The 18,977-nt window shown below is 44.3% G+C and overlaps 2 protein-coding genes across 2 annotated transcripts in view; both read right to left on the bottom strand.

Annotated features, from left to right (window-relative positions):
• The window catches only part of LOC144240653 (lysine-specific demethylase 4D-like), a gene marked incomplete at its 5' end in the record, with an annotated part of 46,311 nt that extends 38,319 nt beyond the window's left edge, over window positions 1-7,992 (bottom strand). The window contains one exon of the mRNA XM_077775022.1: window positions 7,264-7,992. Within this exon, the coding sequence (XP_077631148.1) occupies window positions 7,264-7,992 (729 nt within the window). The remainder of the gene's footprint in view (window positions 1-7,263) is intronic.
• Window positions 7,993-16,810: 8,818 nt separating this feature from the next.
• Window positions 16,811-18,673, bottom strand: KDM4D (lysine demethylase 4D). Its single transcript, XM_077775021.1, has one exon. It carries the CDS (start codon window positions 18,671-18,673, stop codon window positions 16,811-16,813), a length of 1,863 nt encoding a protein of 620 aa, XP_077631147.1.
• Window positions 18,674-18,977: the final 304 nt, after the last annotated feature.

Genomic DNA, 18,977 nt, shown 5'->3' with positions numbered 1-18,977 from the left:
CCCTGCGGAACTGACAAGGAAAGAATAGAGATGTCTGGACCGGTCATCATCCCCCCACCCCCCAAAATGGTGGCATGAATCAATTTCTCAGGCACAATTGAGGAAAAAGCAAGCAAGAAGGCTGCCATGAGTCCAGGAATAGACAGAAACATCTCTGAGAGCCCCATGGGGCTTTGGCTTTGAACTTGAGGCTGACTGCTCCCAAAAAAAGATACATTTCTCTAAGGGCTCTAAAAACAGTGGCTTGGGGAGAGCCTGGGTATTGTGGTTGCTGAGAAGCTGTGGCATGGTGAAATTGCCTAACTGCTTGCCTGTGTCTCCAAGAAGATCATAAATTCCGTATTATGTCAGATACAGTGCCAGGCAGTGAGGGTGCTTGACCATGTTTGTTGAGTGAATGAATGAATCACATTTGGAATATGAGAGACAGAGTATATTCTCCGGTTCTGCAAGTTATTTTTTTAAAAATATTTTTTATGTTTGTTTATTTTTGAGAGAGAGACAGACAGAGTGTGAGCAGGGGAGGGGCAGAGAGAGAGGGAGACACAGAATCCGAAGCAGGCTCTAGGCTCTGAGCTGTCAGCACAGAGCCTGATGTGGGGCTCGAACTTATGGACTGTGAGATTATGACCTGAGTCAGACACTTAACCAATTGAGCCACCCAGGCACCCCCTGCAAGTTATTTCAACACCCCAGCTTAGAGCTGGATATCTCATTTTTATTTATTAAAAATTTATTTTAATGTTTATTTTTGAGACAGATACAGAAACAGAGTGCAAGTGGGGGGAGGGACAGAGAGAGAAAGAGGGAGACACAGAATCCAATGCAGGCTCTGAGCTGGACACAGGGCATGAACCCATGAACTGTGAGGTCATGACCTGGGCTGAAGTCAGATGCTTAACCGACTTAGCCACACAGGTGCCCCTGGATATCTTATTTTAAAACATAATTAATGTGAAAGCAATAATGCTACAATACAAACCGTTCATTTATTTTAGCTGTTTCTTATGATGCTAATCCTTTTTTTCAACTCTTTGATGATTTCAAGTCATTTATTCATTCAACCAACAATATGCATTGAGTTGTCACCATACACAGAAAACCAAAAGAGATAATAATCAATTGTATTAATATGGTGTAATCCACAAGATAAGCCAGACATAAGATAAAGTCCTTAGGGTCCTAGAGGGTCATGGGGAGTTACAGTTGAGGTGATATAACCACAAGGGAAGTAAGGTTAGGCCAACTCATTCCTAAGCAGTTTCTCACCAAGGAGAAACTTACTCAGTAGACCTTTGACATTCACAGGAGATCCGACATCTTTGTCAATTCCTGATGCTTGCGCTTTCCTGAATATTATCCTTCTCTGGACCTGGGATTTTCCTGTGCATAGTCTCAGTCTAAATCTACTGACTCTTCAACTCACACCTGATCATTCACCTGGTAGCTGTTTTGCTAGAGAATTCCTGCTGCAGACCCTCCCCCCCACCCCCCAGGAGCAAGGGGTCTCCTTCCTTCACACTAGCTTCATAGCCCTCTGCATTATTTGGCCTCATAGAATATTGCCTGCACGTAGTTAATTTGAGTTGCTCATAAATAGCTGAAATGGCTTGTTAACTTAGTGAATGCCAGGCACCTACAGCGTCTGTTGGAGTCTCAGCTAATTCAGTACAGGTCTAAAGTACCTACTGTGTGCCCAGCACACACCATGTTAACTGATGCAGCCGGGAACCAAAATATAGAGAGTTCCTGCTCTCAGGATTTGCATTTGGTAGGAAAGACAGAGCCACTTCCAGGGTTGGTTGTGAATTATATGTGATTTCAAAGGCTCTCTGGTCCCCAGATTCCTCTATCCTCAGTTTACCTAAAACACCAACCACCGCAACCACTCGGTGGTCTTCTAGAGCACTGTTCATTAACTGAGTTACTGTATTTTGTGCCCATCCCCCAATCCAGACCCCTGCCCAGGCACCCACTCTCACACTTCTGCCCTCCGCCCACTTTGCAAATCTGTAAGTGCATTAAGGATGCTCCCACCTCAGAACATTTGCACATGTTATCCCTCTGCCCATAATGGTATCCCCTTTCCTGTGTCCGCATGGCACATCCCCAAGTGGCCTTCTTAAAGTTTCTTACCACATCCCCAAAAGGTCCACCCTATCAAATACAGCAGCCCTGTCACTCTCTCACCCTTTACTCTGCTTATTTTTCCTCATAGCCCTTATGACTATTTGACATGTTACTATATGTCACTCTTTATAATGAGAATCTAACCTCTAGGAGAGCTGAAAGTTTGCTCTTTTCACTGTTGTTTCCCTGATTCCAAGAACAATGCCTCGTATGCAGTAAGTACCCAGTAAACATGCTGAATGAATGAATGAATGAATGGGCCCCCAAATGCCTAGACAGGCTGTGAATCTTTTGAGAAGAAGCTCTGAGAGATCGACAGAGAAAAGATGCTGTCTGAGGTCTCCAGGCCTGGAGGTAGAGCTTGTTAGGGGGGTTGGGGTGGGGGTGGGGGTCTGAACAATTAGGGCACAAGGATGCCAAGATACCAGAGGTGAGGTAAGAAAATGCAGAAACCCGGGGCACCTGGGTGGCTCAGTCAGTTAAGCCTCCCATATCGGCTCAGGTCATGAACTCGTGGTTCGTGAGTTCAAGCCCTGCATTGGGCTCTGTGCTGACAGCTCAGAGCCTGGAGCCTGCTTCAGATGCTGTGTCTCCCTCTCTCTCTCTCTGCCCCTCCCTTCTTTCAAAAATAAATAAAGACTAAAAAAAAAAAAAAGAAAAAAAAAAGAAAATGCAGAAACCCGACCACCATGCAAATGTTAAGTTTTCATCGTACCTCCAATGATACCTTTCCCCTGCAGTGCTCAGTTCTGCCTGCCTGAAATTGTTTATCCCTGTCATACCCACCACTACTGAGGGTTAGTGAGAAGGGTGTCACTATTATCCTGCAGTGAGGGGCAATGAGGGAAAAGGGTGTGTGAGGAATTTCAGGGGGAGAGGCTATGTACAGTGTGGGATGGGAAAGGCAACCGGAGTGAAGGGCTGACCCTCATCAGGGTTCTGTTCCACTCAGATCGGTTTTCTTTTGGCTTATCTCCGTCGCCAATTCCTAGCAACTGTTTGTGGTCTCCTATTTAAAATGACGAAAGGTAACACAAACATATGGGGGGTTGAGGAAGAAGCAACTTCAAGACCACAGATAGCCACAGTCCAGTGATATAAATATCATGCTGAAGTTCTTTCTAAATATCTGGAAAGGACTCCTTACACACATAGACACTGAAATGGTGTCATGGTTAATCTTTCTGAATAATTCAGAGTGGCCAGATAGTCCAACAAATCCCTAACTGAAACGTTTTATAAATCTTACAGGAGTCCCAAGACCCAAACACCAACCTCTATGATAGTAGTCAAGTATGGTTTCTTATGACTATCTCACGAGTTCTGGCTTCTAAGTAATAATGATAATAGCTAATATTTATTTAGCACGAGTTATGTTTGAACTTGTCTGAACTCGTTGTGTGCAAACTCTAACACAGGTGCGATGTGCTAAGAGCCCCGTTTGCCTAAGGGAAGTGGAGCGCCAGAGGAAGGAGCCGATTTATTGAAAGATTACTCAACAAATCAGTGTAGGAGGCGGCATCAAGGTTGGGTCTTCTAGCTCCCGACTCTTTATGAAATCTTGACCTTGCCTTGGTAACATTACAACAGGGCCAAACATGACCAGGAGTGGAATTTGCAAACAAGCCTAGGTGACCTTTTGTACAAATATGTGCTAGATTATGAGAAAAAAAAATAAGTTTCTACCAGTAAAAATAATGGGTGGAGCACAGTTGTGCATTTTCTTATAAAACTAAAAATACTTTTACCACGTGATACCACACTCCTTGGTATTTACCCCAATGAGCTAAAAACTTCCATCCATACAAAAACCTGCACATGAATGTTTATGTTAGTTTTATTCATAATTGCCAAAACTTGGAAGTAACCAAGATGTTCTTCAGTAGGTGAGTGGATAAATAGACAAGAGTATAGTCATCCAATGGGACATTCAGCAGTAAAAAGAAATGAGCTATAAAGCCACAAGACATGAAGGAAACTTATATGCATATTACTAAGTGAAAGAAGCCAATCTGAAAAGACAACCTACTGTATGATTCCAAGTACGTGACATTCTGGAAATGGCAAAACTATGACAGCAGTATGAAGATCAATGGTGGCCCAGGATTTGGGAGGGGAAGTGGCGAATAGGCAGAGCACAGAGAATTTTTAGGCAGCAAAACCATTCTGCGCAGGACTATGCAGGTAGGTATGTGTCATTACACATTTGTCAGGCCCACAGAATGGACATCTCCAAGAATGAACCCTAACATAAGTACGGACTTCGGGTGATGTGTCAGTGTCAGTCAGTTCTACCAACTGTACCACATTGGTGTGGAGAGGCTGAGGAGAGGTATGTGGGGGTCTCTGTACTCTCTGCTTAATGTTGCTGTGAACTACTCCAATAAATAAATAAAGCCCATTCATTAAAAAGAAAAAGTGACAGGTAAGCCCGTGAGGGTGGCGTTGAGGGCAGCTGTAGAGCTGAGCAGCGTAGAAAGAGAGAATCCAAGAGCATGTCCCCAGCCTTGTGCTCACCCTCGAGGCAGCGAGGGTGTACGATGCACATCCAAGTGACCTGAGCACCTCCTACATTCCTGTCACAATGACATCCCACAGCGCTGCTCAGCACTCTTGCACTGGAATTTTGGCTCGGAGAAAATCAACTATTTCTTGCTGCAGGGCACCAACTAGAAAGTGGCAAAGTGCAGGTTCAAATGCTGTTCTCCGGTAAATCCATTTCTCCTCTCTAAGTTAGGGTAAAAACAGCGCTGGGAAGGTAAAAACCGTGATGCAGAAAGGTTTGCTTTACTAAGTATATCTTGCTCCAGAATCAACTTTGTGCATAAGCATACAGAGCCAGACATAACCATGAACTGAGTCTGTGGATGGAGGGAAAACATAAAACCACCTCGACAGCATGATTGTTTCTTTACCTGACCATTAAAAGAAAAGTAAGAAGCTGGGGGTGGGGGGGAGGGTAGAAGAATTAATAGTGAATCATGATTACCATCCAGACTGACGGCCTTGCTAGAATTTCCCATACTGAGGACAGAAGGCCATTTGTAGTGAACAAGCAGAGTCCGGGAGTCTCCCCGGGGAGTCAGTCACTGGCTCTGTGATGGTGAGAAAGGAAAGCCTCTAAGGCTCGAGAGTCAGGCCACAGAAGATTGCCTCACAGCCCCGAGACACTGGGGGGAGTGGCCCAGGCCCCGGGAAATCTGGCTCAATCGTCACGGCACCACTGGGAAGCTGGAAAGCAGGCCTCATTGGCAGGGTTTACTGATGGGGGGCTGGAGAGGCCACAAGGTACAGAAAGGCAGAGGGGCAGGAAAGCCAGCAGCAGGAGAAGCCAGAGTGGAAAGCTTAGTGTTCTCCAGAACTAGGGCTTAACCACAGTGCCTCTATTTGACAGCAGCCAGGCTGAGGACCCTGTCCAGCTCCAACTTCTTGGCACCCGCGCTGCACTGACTTCCATCCTTTAAAGGTGTATCACACATGTTGCAAGATGTCCCGTGTAACTTCAACTACTACAGGTTTCTCCACCCACAGGAGGGACAGTCTTTCTTGGCCAACAGCAAATCTCAGGTCTCCAAAGATGCCAAGTGACCCACTGTCCTGAGGCCCATCTTCCATCAGAAGGCCAAATAGGAGGGAGGCAGAGCCCGCGCAGCTCCCTACAATGGGCATTTCCGGGCAGCAGAACCTCCCTCCACAGTGCTGGTTGTCCTGCTGGGAGAAACCGGTGCCTCTCGGGATGTCCTGGCCAGCATTTGATGTAGTTTAGTTCCCCAGACCTCTCTAGACCCAGGCAGGCTTACCAAGTCTCCTTTCTTGTCTACCGTGGATCCTGGGTCTAGGGCCCATCTTCCCCACCTCTTTCCGGTCACACCTATCTCCTTCTTCTGTCTCCAAGCCTGGCTGGAGAAAGAGAAAATCTCCTACCTCCCTATTTCCTTGCTGTCCCAGGAAAACAAAGGCTTTACTCCTTACTGCTGCAGAACAGAAGGAGGCAACACCCACCCACACCCACCCACACCCACAAACATACACGCTTTCAGCACCTTACAAAGCTCCCATCTTACTGTCTTTAGTCTGACTTTCAGCTCCTTTCCCAAAAGGTAATTATAGATCTCGTTTGGACTTTCTCTTCTATTTTTATTCTAAGAGTGCTCATGTAAAATCTTTCTTATTCTGACCCAAACTTTTCCAAAGATGATGCAGAGCCTGTATTCCCACGTGGTCCCTAAAGAGGCAATCAAGATAAAAATGTTAATTACTGTTGGTTGATATAGGATAGTTTATGCTAGGCACTGTTAAAAGATGGTTTAATGGGGGGCACCTGGGTGGCTCAGTTAGTTAAGTGACCGCCTCTTGATTTCTGCTCAGGTCACGACCTCATGGTTTCCTGAGTTCAAGCACTGCCTGGGCAAAGCTGGCTTGAGATTCTCGCTCTTCCTCTGCCCCTCCCCCACTCGTAAATAAATAAACTTAAAAAAAAAAAAAAAAGCTTGGTTTAATGCAGGGTGCCTGGCTCAGTGAGTAGAGCATTTGAGTCTTGATTTCAGGGTGGTGAGTTCAAGCCCCAACATGGGTGTAGAGCCTACATAAAAGAAAAAAGAAGATGGTTTAATGCATTAGTTAATAAAGGCCTCACAGCAATCTGTCAAGTGGGCACAGTATTCCATTTTACAGAGGAGGGCTCTGGGCTCTGACAGCGTGAATTAACTTCTCAAGTTCCCAAAANCCCACGAACCGCGAGATCGTGACCTAAGCGAAAGTCGGCCGCTTAACCGACTAAGCCACCCAGGCGCCCCTAAACCTAATCTTTTTAACCACAAGCTCAGAGATGCAAATGAATCAGGAACTTTCAGCAGCATTTTGGGAGAGCTCTGTCAGAAACATTATAGCATTTTGGAAACCCGACTTTGGCCCACATCTCCAATGATTGTTAATAGTGTCAAGTGGTGGCACCTCTGAGGCAACCAGGAAGGACTGGGAGGGACCAGAGGAAGCAAGGTCCAGGGGCCGTTCAAGGACTCTGAGCTGCGGATGCCATAGCACGATGACAAATTGCAGGGCTCTGATACCCAGCATTGTCCTGGGGCAGGACCAGCCTCGGGGTCTGGGATTGTGTGCACTGTGACCACAGACAGGCGAGTCTTGGCCCAGGCACGGGCAGTCGACTCCTGTGACTCCTGTTCCCAGGACGATGACGACGGCCCATGTCTGCCAGCTGGGTGGAGATTCCGCGCAGAACTCCCTCCGGGAGCTCAGCCCCCACCCGCCCCACGCTGCGGGCTCCGTGTGGTCCACAGCAGCCCGGTCCTGCCCGCGCTTCCACAGCTCGTAGCGCTCAGGCTGCAGGATGCGCACGAAGGCGTCCATGGAGAAGGTGACCCTGGCCTCCCCGCAGCTGCACTGAGATGCCACTTTGCCATAATCGATCCATCGCGGGGTGGCGAAGTTGATGGCTTCTGCGCAGTTGAAGCCGTGGTTGAAACCAGAGTGGTAGCCATAGGGAAACGTCACCATGAACTCGCCAGCCTCCTGAGTGATCCGACTGAAGGGGATCCCGTTGTCCTTGAGGACAGTGGGGGAGATGAGAGCCACCTTGTGCCGCAGGAAGGCGTCACAGGCGCGGGCACTGCCCGGGAACAGCTGGGCGGCCAGGCGCTCCAGGCGCTCGCCATGCTCTGGCGGTACCACGTACCAAGTTTTGGGCTCCCCGAAGTGCAGGTAGTTGATGCTGTAAAGGTCCATGTCCTCCGTGTGCCAGGCGAAGGTGGTCTTCCACATGCCAAAGTACAGGTAGGGCGTGTTGACGCCCTCGATGACCACGCCGCACTCCTGCTCCAGCAGGTCCTGGATGGTTCCCAGGTGTCAGCGTTTTGATCACATAAAGGACCATTGATTTCTAATGCCATAATTTGGTCATTTGTATAACCGTGTCTTCAAGTATTTTGGCTCCAAATCTTATGCCTGGATCTGACATGAGCTCCCCCGCCCCCGCCTCCCGCGAACGATGCTCTCCCACAGCCAGGTCTGTTCCTTTGGCCTATTTTGTAAACACGCTCCCGGCTCCCCGCTCTCTCGCCCCCTGCTGGAAAGGAGTGGCTATTGCAGTGGTATCAGACACCTGGTTTTCCATTTCTTAGCCAGGCCTGTTCCGTCCCTGTCTTTGGACTCCATGGAGGCAACGTTATTTCTGAAATGTTTAACTTTGTTTTCACTACTGGATAAAATGTCATTATTGTAAACCTTAGGTTCTAGATGCCACATCCCGCGATGCTCTGGTTTTAAATTAATAAGCATCGAAGTCCCAACTCCCAAGGTCTGTTCTGGACATAGCTGAAATTGTTGAGGATTCACCTGCAATCGCAACCATATAAACATATATATTTATTGCTACCATGATAAAACCTCTCATATATGTGACACACCACCACCACTTCTAACCTGAACTCTTTAGGCGACTAAAATTGTAAGACTACCTCCCAACTTGCCAATTCATTCAGGAACTAAATTCTACTTTCAGTAGAATTTCTTGCACAAGGGAAATGGGATATTTTTTTGACCAACATTTCAATCAAAACATATTGTTGAAGATAGATGTAATTGAAAGGATAACTGTTTTATACAATCAGCTCCAATATAATTCCACTGTCAGCAGATCAATCAGACTCCACTGCTAGTAACCTTAGTTTGTTATCATTCCACTAAACTGAAACCTATATTGGGTCAAAACCTGTGTTTGAAACCTGACTGTGGAAAGATGCAAAAACCCAATGCCTCAATAGTCTGAAGATTTGATAAAATTTTTAAAAATTGATTTTTAATATTTATTTATTTTGAGAGAGAGGGAGAGACAAAGAGCAAGCAGGGGAGGGGCAGAGAGAGAGGGAGACACAGAATACAAAGCAGGCTCCAGGCTCCCAGCGGTCAGCAAAGAGCCCGACACAAGGCTTGAACTCACCAACAGTGAAATCATGACCTGAGCTGAAGTCAGAGGCTTAACCGACTGAGCCACCCAGGTGGCCCAAAAAATGTTTTTAATCTCTAAAATAAAAAGTAAAGATTTAAAAATTTTAAACTAAATTTCAAATATAAATAGTTCTTTCCTATCGCTTCTCAGCCTTTTGGCTAAGATCAAGTGTAAATAGTTCTTTCCTTAATCTCTTTTGCATTTGTTTGTTTTTAAGAACAAGGGTAGAGAAGTAAATAGGTAATTGCCCAATAATATGCAATCCTGATTTCACATGAGCATTTTCTAAGATCCAGAAATATGTTCTCCCCCTTGAATGCAACCTCAAAATGAAAGAGCATGAATTGGTGGCTCTACGTATCCCATCAAAATTGAATTCACTCAGCACAATTATTATCTAATCCCTCAATATCTTCCAGAATTATTCATGTCCAAGTCTGGTCTACTCCTTTAGTTTCCCATAAAATGAAGACTTGTCCTGATAACAATCTATCTTTAAAACTTTTAACATGACAACATAGCAAAACTAGCTATCATTCATGAGATAATTACTTTATATATATAATTTAATTATATATATTTATTTTAAATGTTTATTTGTTTTTGAGAGAGAGAGAGAGAGAGAGAGAGCATGTGTGGGGTAGGGGCAGAGAGACAAGAAGAGAGAGAATCTCAAGCAGGCTGCTGGTTCTGCACTGAGCCCAGAGTGGGGCTTGATCCGGTGACCTCGAGATCATGACCTGAGTCAATATCAGGAGTCAGATGCTTAAGTGACTGAGCCACCCAGCCACCTCTATATATATTCATTTTTAATCTAGGAGAAATGGAAACTATATCACAATTTCCAATGTAAAAATAGCACTGTCCCCACAACTGAAAAACAAAAGCTTTAAACTTTTAACAGAGAAAGTTCTCCCTTTCTATCAATTTCACATATTTAACAAGAAAAGAGGAACAGAATAATATATAGCCTATCTTACACTGACCTGAAGTCCTGATTTCAATTGAGAGAATCCCAGCCCCATAAAGCACTTTCGTACTGGAACCATCCTCAGAATGAAAAGGAATGGGCTGATAAGCCAATAACATTTTACTTGTTCTATTTTTATGTTTTAAGTAAACTCTACACCCAAAGAGGGGCTTGAAGTCAAGACCCTGAGATCAAGAGTCATATGCTCTGCCCACTCAGCCAGCCAGGTGCCCTGCCAATAACAGCATTTTAATTCAATCAGCTATATCCTAATCCAATCCCATGGCTCCTCACTGTAATTCAAGACAGAATTAAAATCAAAAGCCACAGAAAGGTAGAAACATAAAGATGTAGAGAAACTTTTAGTCAGGAAAGAGGAAAAACTCTAGCTAGATAATCTCATTAAATCATTGACTGAAATAAACATGAACTGAGTGACTACAATGCTTAAGGAATCAAGATAGTATTAATGGATAATACAAAAATGAATCAAGTCTTAGACCTTCCTGAAAAGATGTTTATTTCCATGGGAAGATAAGACAAGTGCAGAACTAGCACTAATTGGCAAGCTGACCCTAATATTTACTAAATGGTGACCTCCAACTTTTTATCCAACTTTTCTATAATTTTATTTTTTCATTTATATGATGAGAATAACAATAGGGTGATGCTTGGTGTGTATGGCTCCCGGCATATTGTCTGTGCTCAATTAAGTGTTGTAGAGTATTACAAGAAGTTCAGAGGAGAGAGGTCTGGGATCGTTTTGGGAACCTTCATCAGTAAGCAGGGATTAAAGTCATCTGCCAAAAGTGAGAGGAATGATAAAATGAAACTTCTGGAAACAGTTGCAAGTTTAAAATACAGTAGACCTTTGAACAATTCCCGTGTTAGGGGTGATAATGCCCCACAGAGTTCAAATCTGTGTATAACTTTTGATTCCCTCAGAACTCAACGACTAATAGCCTACTGTTGACCAGAAGCCTTACTGATAACATAAACAGCCAATTAACACATATTTTATGTTATTTTTTTATATACTGAATTCTTACAAAAAATAGAGTAAAGAAAATGTTATTAAGAGAATCAAAAGAAAGAGAAAATTCATTCCCAGTACTGTACTGTATTTCTTGGAACAAATCCACATACCAGTAGACTCTCGAAGTTCAAACCCGTGTTGTTCGGGGTCAATTGTACTGGCTGCATGTGGGTGACCACTGACATAAACAAGAAAAACATAAAAGATCACAAGAGCTGTCTTTTCTTTTCTTTTTTATAGTTTTATTTATTTATTTTGAAAGAGAGAGAGAGGGAGAGAATCCCAAGCTGACAGGGTGGAGCCTGATTCAAGGCTTGATCTCATGGAACTATGAGATTATGCATGACATGAGCTATAAGCAAGAGGCCAGATGCTTGGGGCACCTGGGTAGCTTAGTCAGTTATGTGTCTGACTTTGACTCAGGTCATGATCTCGTAGCTCATGAGTTCTAGCGTGGAGCCAGGAGCCTGCTTTGATTTCTGTGTCTCCCTCTCTCTATGCCTGTTCGCACTCAGCCTCTCTCTGTCTCTCAAAAATAAACAAAACATTAAAACAAAAAAAGAGTCAGTAGCTTAATACACTAAGTCATTCAGGTGCCCTGGTCACAAGAGTTTCCTTAACATCATTCAGCAAACTGATCTCTCAGTTCCTTCACCTCCTCCCCTTTATTAAATAGTCTTTATCTTCATCCCAACTTAGCAACACTGAAATTTCACCTTTTCTAAAATCTCGACATTAAGAATTTTTAACCAATGCTGACTACCTTTTCAGTTTGCGTAAAAATATACCCAACCATTTTTTTTTTTTTACCTAATTGAAAATCCCCAAATATTTGGCTCTCTAAGTTCTCTCCTTTTTGCTACTCATTTTAGATGAGCAAACAAGTTTTGATTGAATTCTCCCAAGAATTAAAATCTGGGATGCACAGAGTCCTCTTAGAGTAGAGTAAGAGAGAAAAAGAAAGCTTTAACTAGCTTCTTCTTTGGGTTTCCAGGTATTTAATCATACTTACTTTAAAAAAAAATTTTAATGTTTAGTTATTTTTGAGAGAGACACACAGAGTGTGAGCAAGGGAGGGGCAGAGAGAGAGGGAGACACAGAATTTGAAGCAGTCTCCAGGCTTTGAGCTGTCAGCCCAGAGCCCAATGTGGGGCTTGAACTCAACAACAGTGAGCTCATGACCTGAGCTGAAGTCGGATGCTTAACTGACTAAGCCATCCAGGTGCCCTAATCATACTCACTTAAAAAAAAAAAAAAGAAAAGACAAGTATTACAGTTCTAATATTTTGCATTGGTTAATAGCACTAAGTCTATTTTAATTACTGGTAGAAATGTCTCAAATATGTCTACCTTAAGTAAAATGCTGGTTTTGGTGCTAAAATAGCTAACAAGCTAGAGGATGTTTTCATTTTAAAGAAGTATTATTCATTGATTCTTACATGCGGGTGTGGTTAGAACAAGACTGAGGCGCACCTGGGTGGCTCCGTAGGTTGAACATCTGATTCTTGATTTCAGCTCAGGTTATATGATCCCAGGGTTGTGGAATCGAGACTTGTGCTGAGCGTGGAGCCTGCTTAAGATTCTCTCCGTTTGCCTCATTCTCCCTGCTTTAATACATGTGCACTCTCTCTCTCTAAAACAAACAAACAAACAAATAAATAAATAAAACAAGACTGAGTGTTGTATTTTGTCAAATGCATATAGGCATTTATAAACATTGTCATTTAACTTTTCTTCTTGGATCTATTAAGGTGAGTTATATCACTAGATTTTCTTAGTTTAAACCATCATTACCTGCCTGCAATAAACCCCATTTAGACATGGTGTTATTTTCATAATGTAGTTATATTGTCTTAGCTAATTTTAATTAAAAACTTTTGCATAGATGTTCATAAATAATGTCTATTATTTTCTCTCATTATGCAATTTATTAGATTTCTCTATCAATATGTTTGCCTTCAAACTTTGAACTTTTTCCTCTTTTTGAATGCCTGAAGATATTTGGAAATGCCTGCTTTGTAAAGGTCTCACAGTTACACTGTGGAAAATTGTCTGGTAATAGTGATTTTTAAGGAGGCAGATTTTTTGACGTTTCTATATTTCCTACCTAGAAATGTATGTCTTAGATTTTCTTTCTTTTCTGAAATCCGTTTCAATTATTTTTTCCTAGAAAATCATCCATGTTATCTGATCTTTCTGTAGATTTATTAGATATATTATTTTATATTTTTTCTAAGTCATCAGTTAATGTCTTTACAAATACCTTCCTGGTACTTTCTTTGTTTTTTCCCTAACTTTATGAGACAGAAGCTTAAACCAGTTAATTTTATTCTTCCAATTTTATCGATAAAAATTCCTAAGGCTCTAAATTTTCCTTAATATTATTTTAACTGAATGTCATAGATTCCTATGTGTATTTAATTCATTTTTAAATCTAATAACCCTCCAATAATGCTTTTTAGGTCCCAGGCTTCCACTTAGTACTTTTAAAAAAAACGTTTATTTATTTGAAAGAGAGAGAAAGAGAGCAGGGGAGGCGCAGAGAGAGAGGAAGACACAGACTCGGAAGCAAGCTCCAGGCTCCGAGCTGTCAGCACAGAACCCATCTCGGGGCTTGAGCCCACGAACCATGAGATCATGACCTGAGCTGAAGTCAAACGTTTAACCAACTGAGCCACCCAGGCTCCCCTCCACTTAGTACGTCGTAAGTATTAAGTAATAGAACCAATTATACCAAATTGGTATGACCAAAGTCATACCAATTATATGAGGTAGATGCTATTCCTCTCCCTGTTTTACAGTTGAAGAAATTGAGTCACCACCATGAAGTAACTTGCTTAGATCACAAATAGTGTTAAGAGTGAAGCTAGGATTCAAAGTCAAAGTCAAGTAGTCTGGCTCCAGAGGTCATACAATTAACAAATATTTATTCTGTTTCCTTGTTTCCTGGAAATTTGGCTAACATTTGGCTCAAATCAAGTCATTCAACTACAAATTTTTAGCTTTCCAGGAAAAAAGACCTTGATAGTTTCTGATTTAAAAAATTAATGTCTAGTTTTATTGCATAATAATTACTGTTTGATTTTTCCCTTAAAAAATATTTTTAATGTTTATTTACTTTGAGAGAGACAGACAGACAGACAGAGGCATGAGTGGGGGGAGGGGCAGAGAAAGAGGGAGACACAGAATCTGAAGCAGGGTCCAGGCTCTGAGCTGTCAGCACAGAGCCCAATGCAGGGCTCAAACCCACAAACTGTGAGATCATGACCTGAGCCAAAGTCAGACACTTCGCCAACTGAGCCATCCAGGTGCCCCAAGTTTGATTTTTTTTTCTTACTTTGTTTTGGGAATTTATTGATTTTTTTCACCCTAATATATGTCAATTTTTGTGATTGATCCATTGGCACTTCACAAAAGCAAGTATTGTCCAATACGTCTGCCTTAGTGTTAATGCTGTTTAAGGTTTTAACACCATTTAAGTTGGTCCATCTCTTCTGTCTTGCACTAAGTAAGGTAAAAGGGGTCCTGAACATCCAGTTGCAGTGTATGTTCCAGTTTCCCCATACCAGTACCACCACCAGTGCTCGGAACACCACGATGTCTGAGAATTCAGCTCATTTCTGGAACTATCTACCTGGAGATACATCAGATCCTACATGTTAAAGGGTCAAGACTGCCACGCCCACCACACCTCTGACCCCTACACCCCACCCCATACTTGCCTGTACTTCTGACCAACTGGCTATAAATCAGAGGTTACCTCTACCCCTTCCTTCAGTGTGACTAATTTACTAGAATATGTCACAGAACTCAGAAAACATTTCACTTACTAGATCTCCGTTTCTTATAAAGGGATATGACTCAGAAACAGCCAGATGGGAAAAAAAAAATGCATAGGGCAAGGTAGAGAGAATGTGTGCAAAGCTTCCTGGCCCTCCCTTGGGCGCACCGCTTCCCCAACACCCCAACCTGGCTCTCCCTGGGCACACCCCTCTCCCAGCACCCCAATGTGTTCACAGACTTAAGAGCTCTTCAAACGCACTCTGCTCAGGCTTTTAGAAAGGCTTCATTACCCAAGCCTGAATGGTTAAACCATTGGCCTTTGGGAAATGACTCAACCTCCAGCCTGTCTTCCCCTCCCTTGGAGGTCAAGGGGTGGGAGTGAAAGTTCCAAACATCCAATCAAGGGTTGATTTCTCTGGTTAATCACATTTAGGTGACTCCGGACTTTCCAAAAATCACATCGTTAACACAATGAAAGACACCTTTATCATTCTTATTTCTTAGGAGATTCCAAGGGTTTTAGGATCTCTATACCAGAAGTAGGGATGAAGACCAAATGTCTATTTCTTATTATAAATCATAGTATCATATACGATGACTTAAATTCTCATTTTTTAATATGATTCTTTCAACTTTTTTAAAGCTATGTGTTTAAATTTACTTTTCATCTAAAAGGTGATTTATATTTTGTCAAAGTTGAATCCATATTCATGACTACTGTATTTTCTGGGTGAAATTTAACTATGGGCATAATAAAAAGCTTTTCTGTGTACCTTTTACCCTTGAGTCTAATTTGTCTGATATAAAGATCCATGACCCCTACTTTCTGTCTGTATTTTGCTTGGTATTGTTTTGCTTGTTCTTTTACTATTAACTATTCTAGATCACTCTGTTTGAGACGGTTAAAAGAAAACTGGAGACACAGTAAAAATTGTAAGGGTTTATTTGAGCAAAAAATCGATTCGAATCAGGCAACATCCAATCTAGCCGATAGAAAGGAACTCCAAAATGAAAGACTTTTATAGGCAGAAGGGAAAAAGAACAAGGAAATTATACTAGGCAAAAAAAATTGGGTTGATTATGGGGGTTACTTTCCTTTACATGATGGAAGGGGTCTATCAGCAGATAACTAGTACGGATCAGATGATTCCTGATTAACTGGTTTAAACCTCCATTTCTGAGAGTCTAAACACTAATTAAGTCTCTATTTAGTGACATGGAGTTTAGCATAAGATACTCCATTTAGGATCTGTTGTCTTGTTTTTAACAAGGTATCTCATATATAATCTTGATACTAAAAATATATGTTGAGGATTTTAGACTTTCCTTGCTTGGCAGATACAACTTTAAGAAAATCAATAAAGTTACAAAGATCCCTGAGGCAGAATTGGCTGACTGACTTAATTAGGTCTAGTTTCAACTGAGGGGTGGCCTGGGAGGTAGAGTATGTCAGAGCTACAGAAGTGTGAGAAGCTCTTGGGGCTCAGTTGTGGCTGTAGCATGCCCATTGGAATCCAGCATCATGATTCAGAGGCCTATTCTGAGGATGAATAGGCTCAGTCAGATTCTCAGCATCATCCAATGTTGCCCCAAATTATTGTGGGGGAAACATCATAAACAAGCAGCACCATGGATCTAGGCCAAGGCCGAGACCAAAGACCTTTCCATGTTCAGGAGTGTGCTGAGATTCCCTGAGAAGTACTACAATGTACTGCAGCAGCTGTTGGGAGCCACTATGAGTCCTGGTTGTCATAGTAGGAGACAGTATCTGGCATCTTTGGTAATGTGTCTTTTCTGGCAGATAAAGCACCTCCAGGTCAGGCTCAGTCCAGAGTTGTTGGCTGGAAGCTTCTGTGGTTCCTGGGGTTGAGGGTCAGATACAGCCATACTGGGCAAAATCTTCAACAGTCATGAGCTCAAAGGCTGACTATCTTCCATAGTTGGTGAACACATCCCAGGACTCAAAAAGGGCAACTGTCTCGGTCTTGAACCCCAGAGGATCACAGTCGGAGGGGCAAGAGAGGCTGGCAACTGGAGCTGGGGTCAGACTCACAGAGGCATAAGTGTGGTCCATTGATACAACCTCAGAGGGGCTCGCAGGGGCCTTGCAATCCCCATCAGAGTCCTTGGGGAATCTTCTCAGAGTCCCCGTGACACTGGGGCGAGTCAGTGGGACATTGTCAGAGGAGTTGATTGTGATGTTGTCCAGGGATAACAGGCAAGGGCCTGGGTGCATCGGATTCTCCGGATCCAATGGGGGCCCTAAGGGTTGAAGATCAGGAGCACAACGGCACCCAGAAGCTTTAGCATCAAACAGGTATCCAGGGCTCTGCGGTGCAGGATTGTCCATGAACGGTCCATTCATAGGCAGGGGAGCAGCGTCAGAGTGCTGGGCTGTGTGCCCTGTTCCCACGCAGAGACGCCTCTTGGATGGGGCCTGGATGCTGGGCCCCTTAGCACCTTGTTTCCGAGGACGACCAGTGCCATATCTGCCAGTTGAGGGATGGACACCTGAGGCAGAGGGAATAGGGGTCGGTGGTCGGCTGGGGCCAGGCTCCTGGGAAGTGCAGGCCGGGACAAGCCCAGACCGGGCATCAGAGGAAGAACTCTGTGCCAGCAAGGAACGTTGGGCCACAGAGCATACTGGGGTGCAACGGCCAGTCCTACGGCTAGCAGCCACAGGCCGAGGGGTGCGTGCAGCCCTGCGGGGAGGGAGGTGCCTCAGGCCCAGGGAGGCTCTCCGGGGGACTTGGACCTCCCTCCAGGCGCTGAGCTCCCCCTTGTCTGGCGAGGCGGGCTCCGTGTGGTCCACAGCAGCCCGGTCCTGCCCGCGCTTCCACAGCTCGTAGCGCTCAGGCTGCAGGATGCGCACGAAGGCGTCCATGGAGAAGGTGACCCTGGCCTCCCCGCAGCTGCACTGAGATGCCACTTTGCCATAATCGATCCATCGCGGGGTGGCGAAGTTGATGGCTTCTGCGCAGTTGAAGCCGTGGTTGAAACCAGAGTGGTAGCCATAGGGAAACGTCACCATGAACTCGCCAGCCTCCTGAGTGATCCGACTGAAGGGGATCCCGTTGTCCTTGAGGACAGTGGGGGAGATGAGAGCCACCTTGTGCCGCAGGAAGGCGTCACAGGCGCGGGCACTGCCCGGGAACAGCTGGGCGGCCAGGCGCTCCAGGCGCTCGCCATGCTCTGGCGGTACCACGTACCAAGTTTTGGGCTCCCCGAAGTGCAGGTAGTTGATGCTGTAAAGGTCCATGTCCTCCGTGTGCCAGGCGAAGGTGGTCTTCCACATGCCAAAGTACAGGTAGGGCGTGTTGACGCCCTCGATGACCACGCCGCACTCCTGCTCCAGCAGGTCCTGGATGGTTCCCAGGTGGCCAAGGTTCCACTGCTGAGTGCTTTCATCAAACAAGGAGCCGCTGATGTCAGCGCCATAAATCGGAGAATCGTAGAGGCGGGTCTTCCAATATTTTCGCTCCAAATCCTCAAAATCTGAGTGCAAGGGAGCCCAATATTTTGGGCTGTTTGCCATTTGGCGGTACTCCCCCACTGTCATGGCTTTCTTCTTTTTATGGTATTGAGTAAACACGCCTGCCCGCCCAGAGACCACCTGCTGGAGGGGGCTTGCTATTAAGATGTCACTGACATCATCATAGGTGTGTCTGGCTTTCCAGTCCTTGGGGGGAATCACTTTGGCCAGGCCTGCGCGGTGTGCACCTTGGGATTCCATGTATGCAATATATTTGTTGAAATCTTTAAATTCTTCCGTGGTTGGGTAGAAGGTCATGATTGTATAACTTGGGTTCTGGGGACCATACTGCCTAGGCCTCATGGCTGAAATGGAATAAGCAACTAACTCCCAGTTTCTCAGGTATGTTTTAGATACTTGAGGAAGCAGGGGGTAATATAATTCCTTCTCTAGTCGTTCTTTATTTTTCAAACAAGCTGTGGCATGTGTGTGAAGCCGATATTCAGACTTGCAATCTTAAACAAATGAAGTGATATCTCTTCCAGTCTTGCTTGTTCTCGGGGCGGGGGCTGCCACTCTGGGCAGCGTTGAGCCCGAAGGAAATAGCGTGTTACCCAGGGGA

The sequence above is a fragment of the Crocuta crocuta genome, unplaced genomic scaffold (genome assembly GCF_008692635.1).
Source record: "Crocuta crocuta isolate KB4526 unplaced genomic scaffold, BGI_CrCroc_1.0 scaffold1293, whole genome shotgun sequence".
NCBI classification, from domain to species: Eukaryota; Metazoa; Chordata; class Mammalia; order Carnivora; family Hyaenidae; genus Crocuta; species Crocuta crocuta.
The sequence above is the reverse complement of the archived record's forward strand: the minus strand, read 5'-3'. Positions and strand labels throughout refer to the sequence as shown.

Bases quoted from the DNA above. Each gene is read 5' to 3' on its own strand.
- KDM4D (XM_077775021.1), bottom strand. From the start codon at position 18,673: ATGACCTTCTACCCAACCACGGAAGAATTTAAAGATTTCAACAAATAT.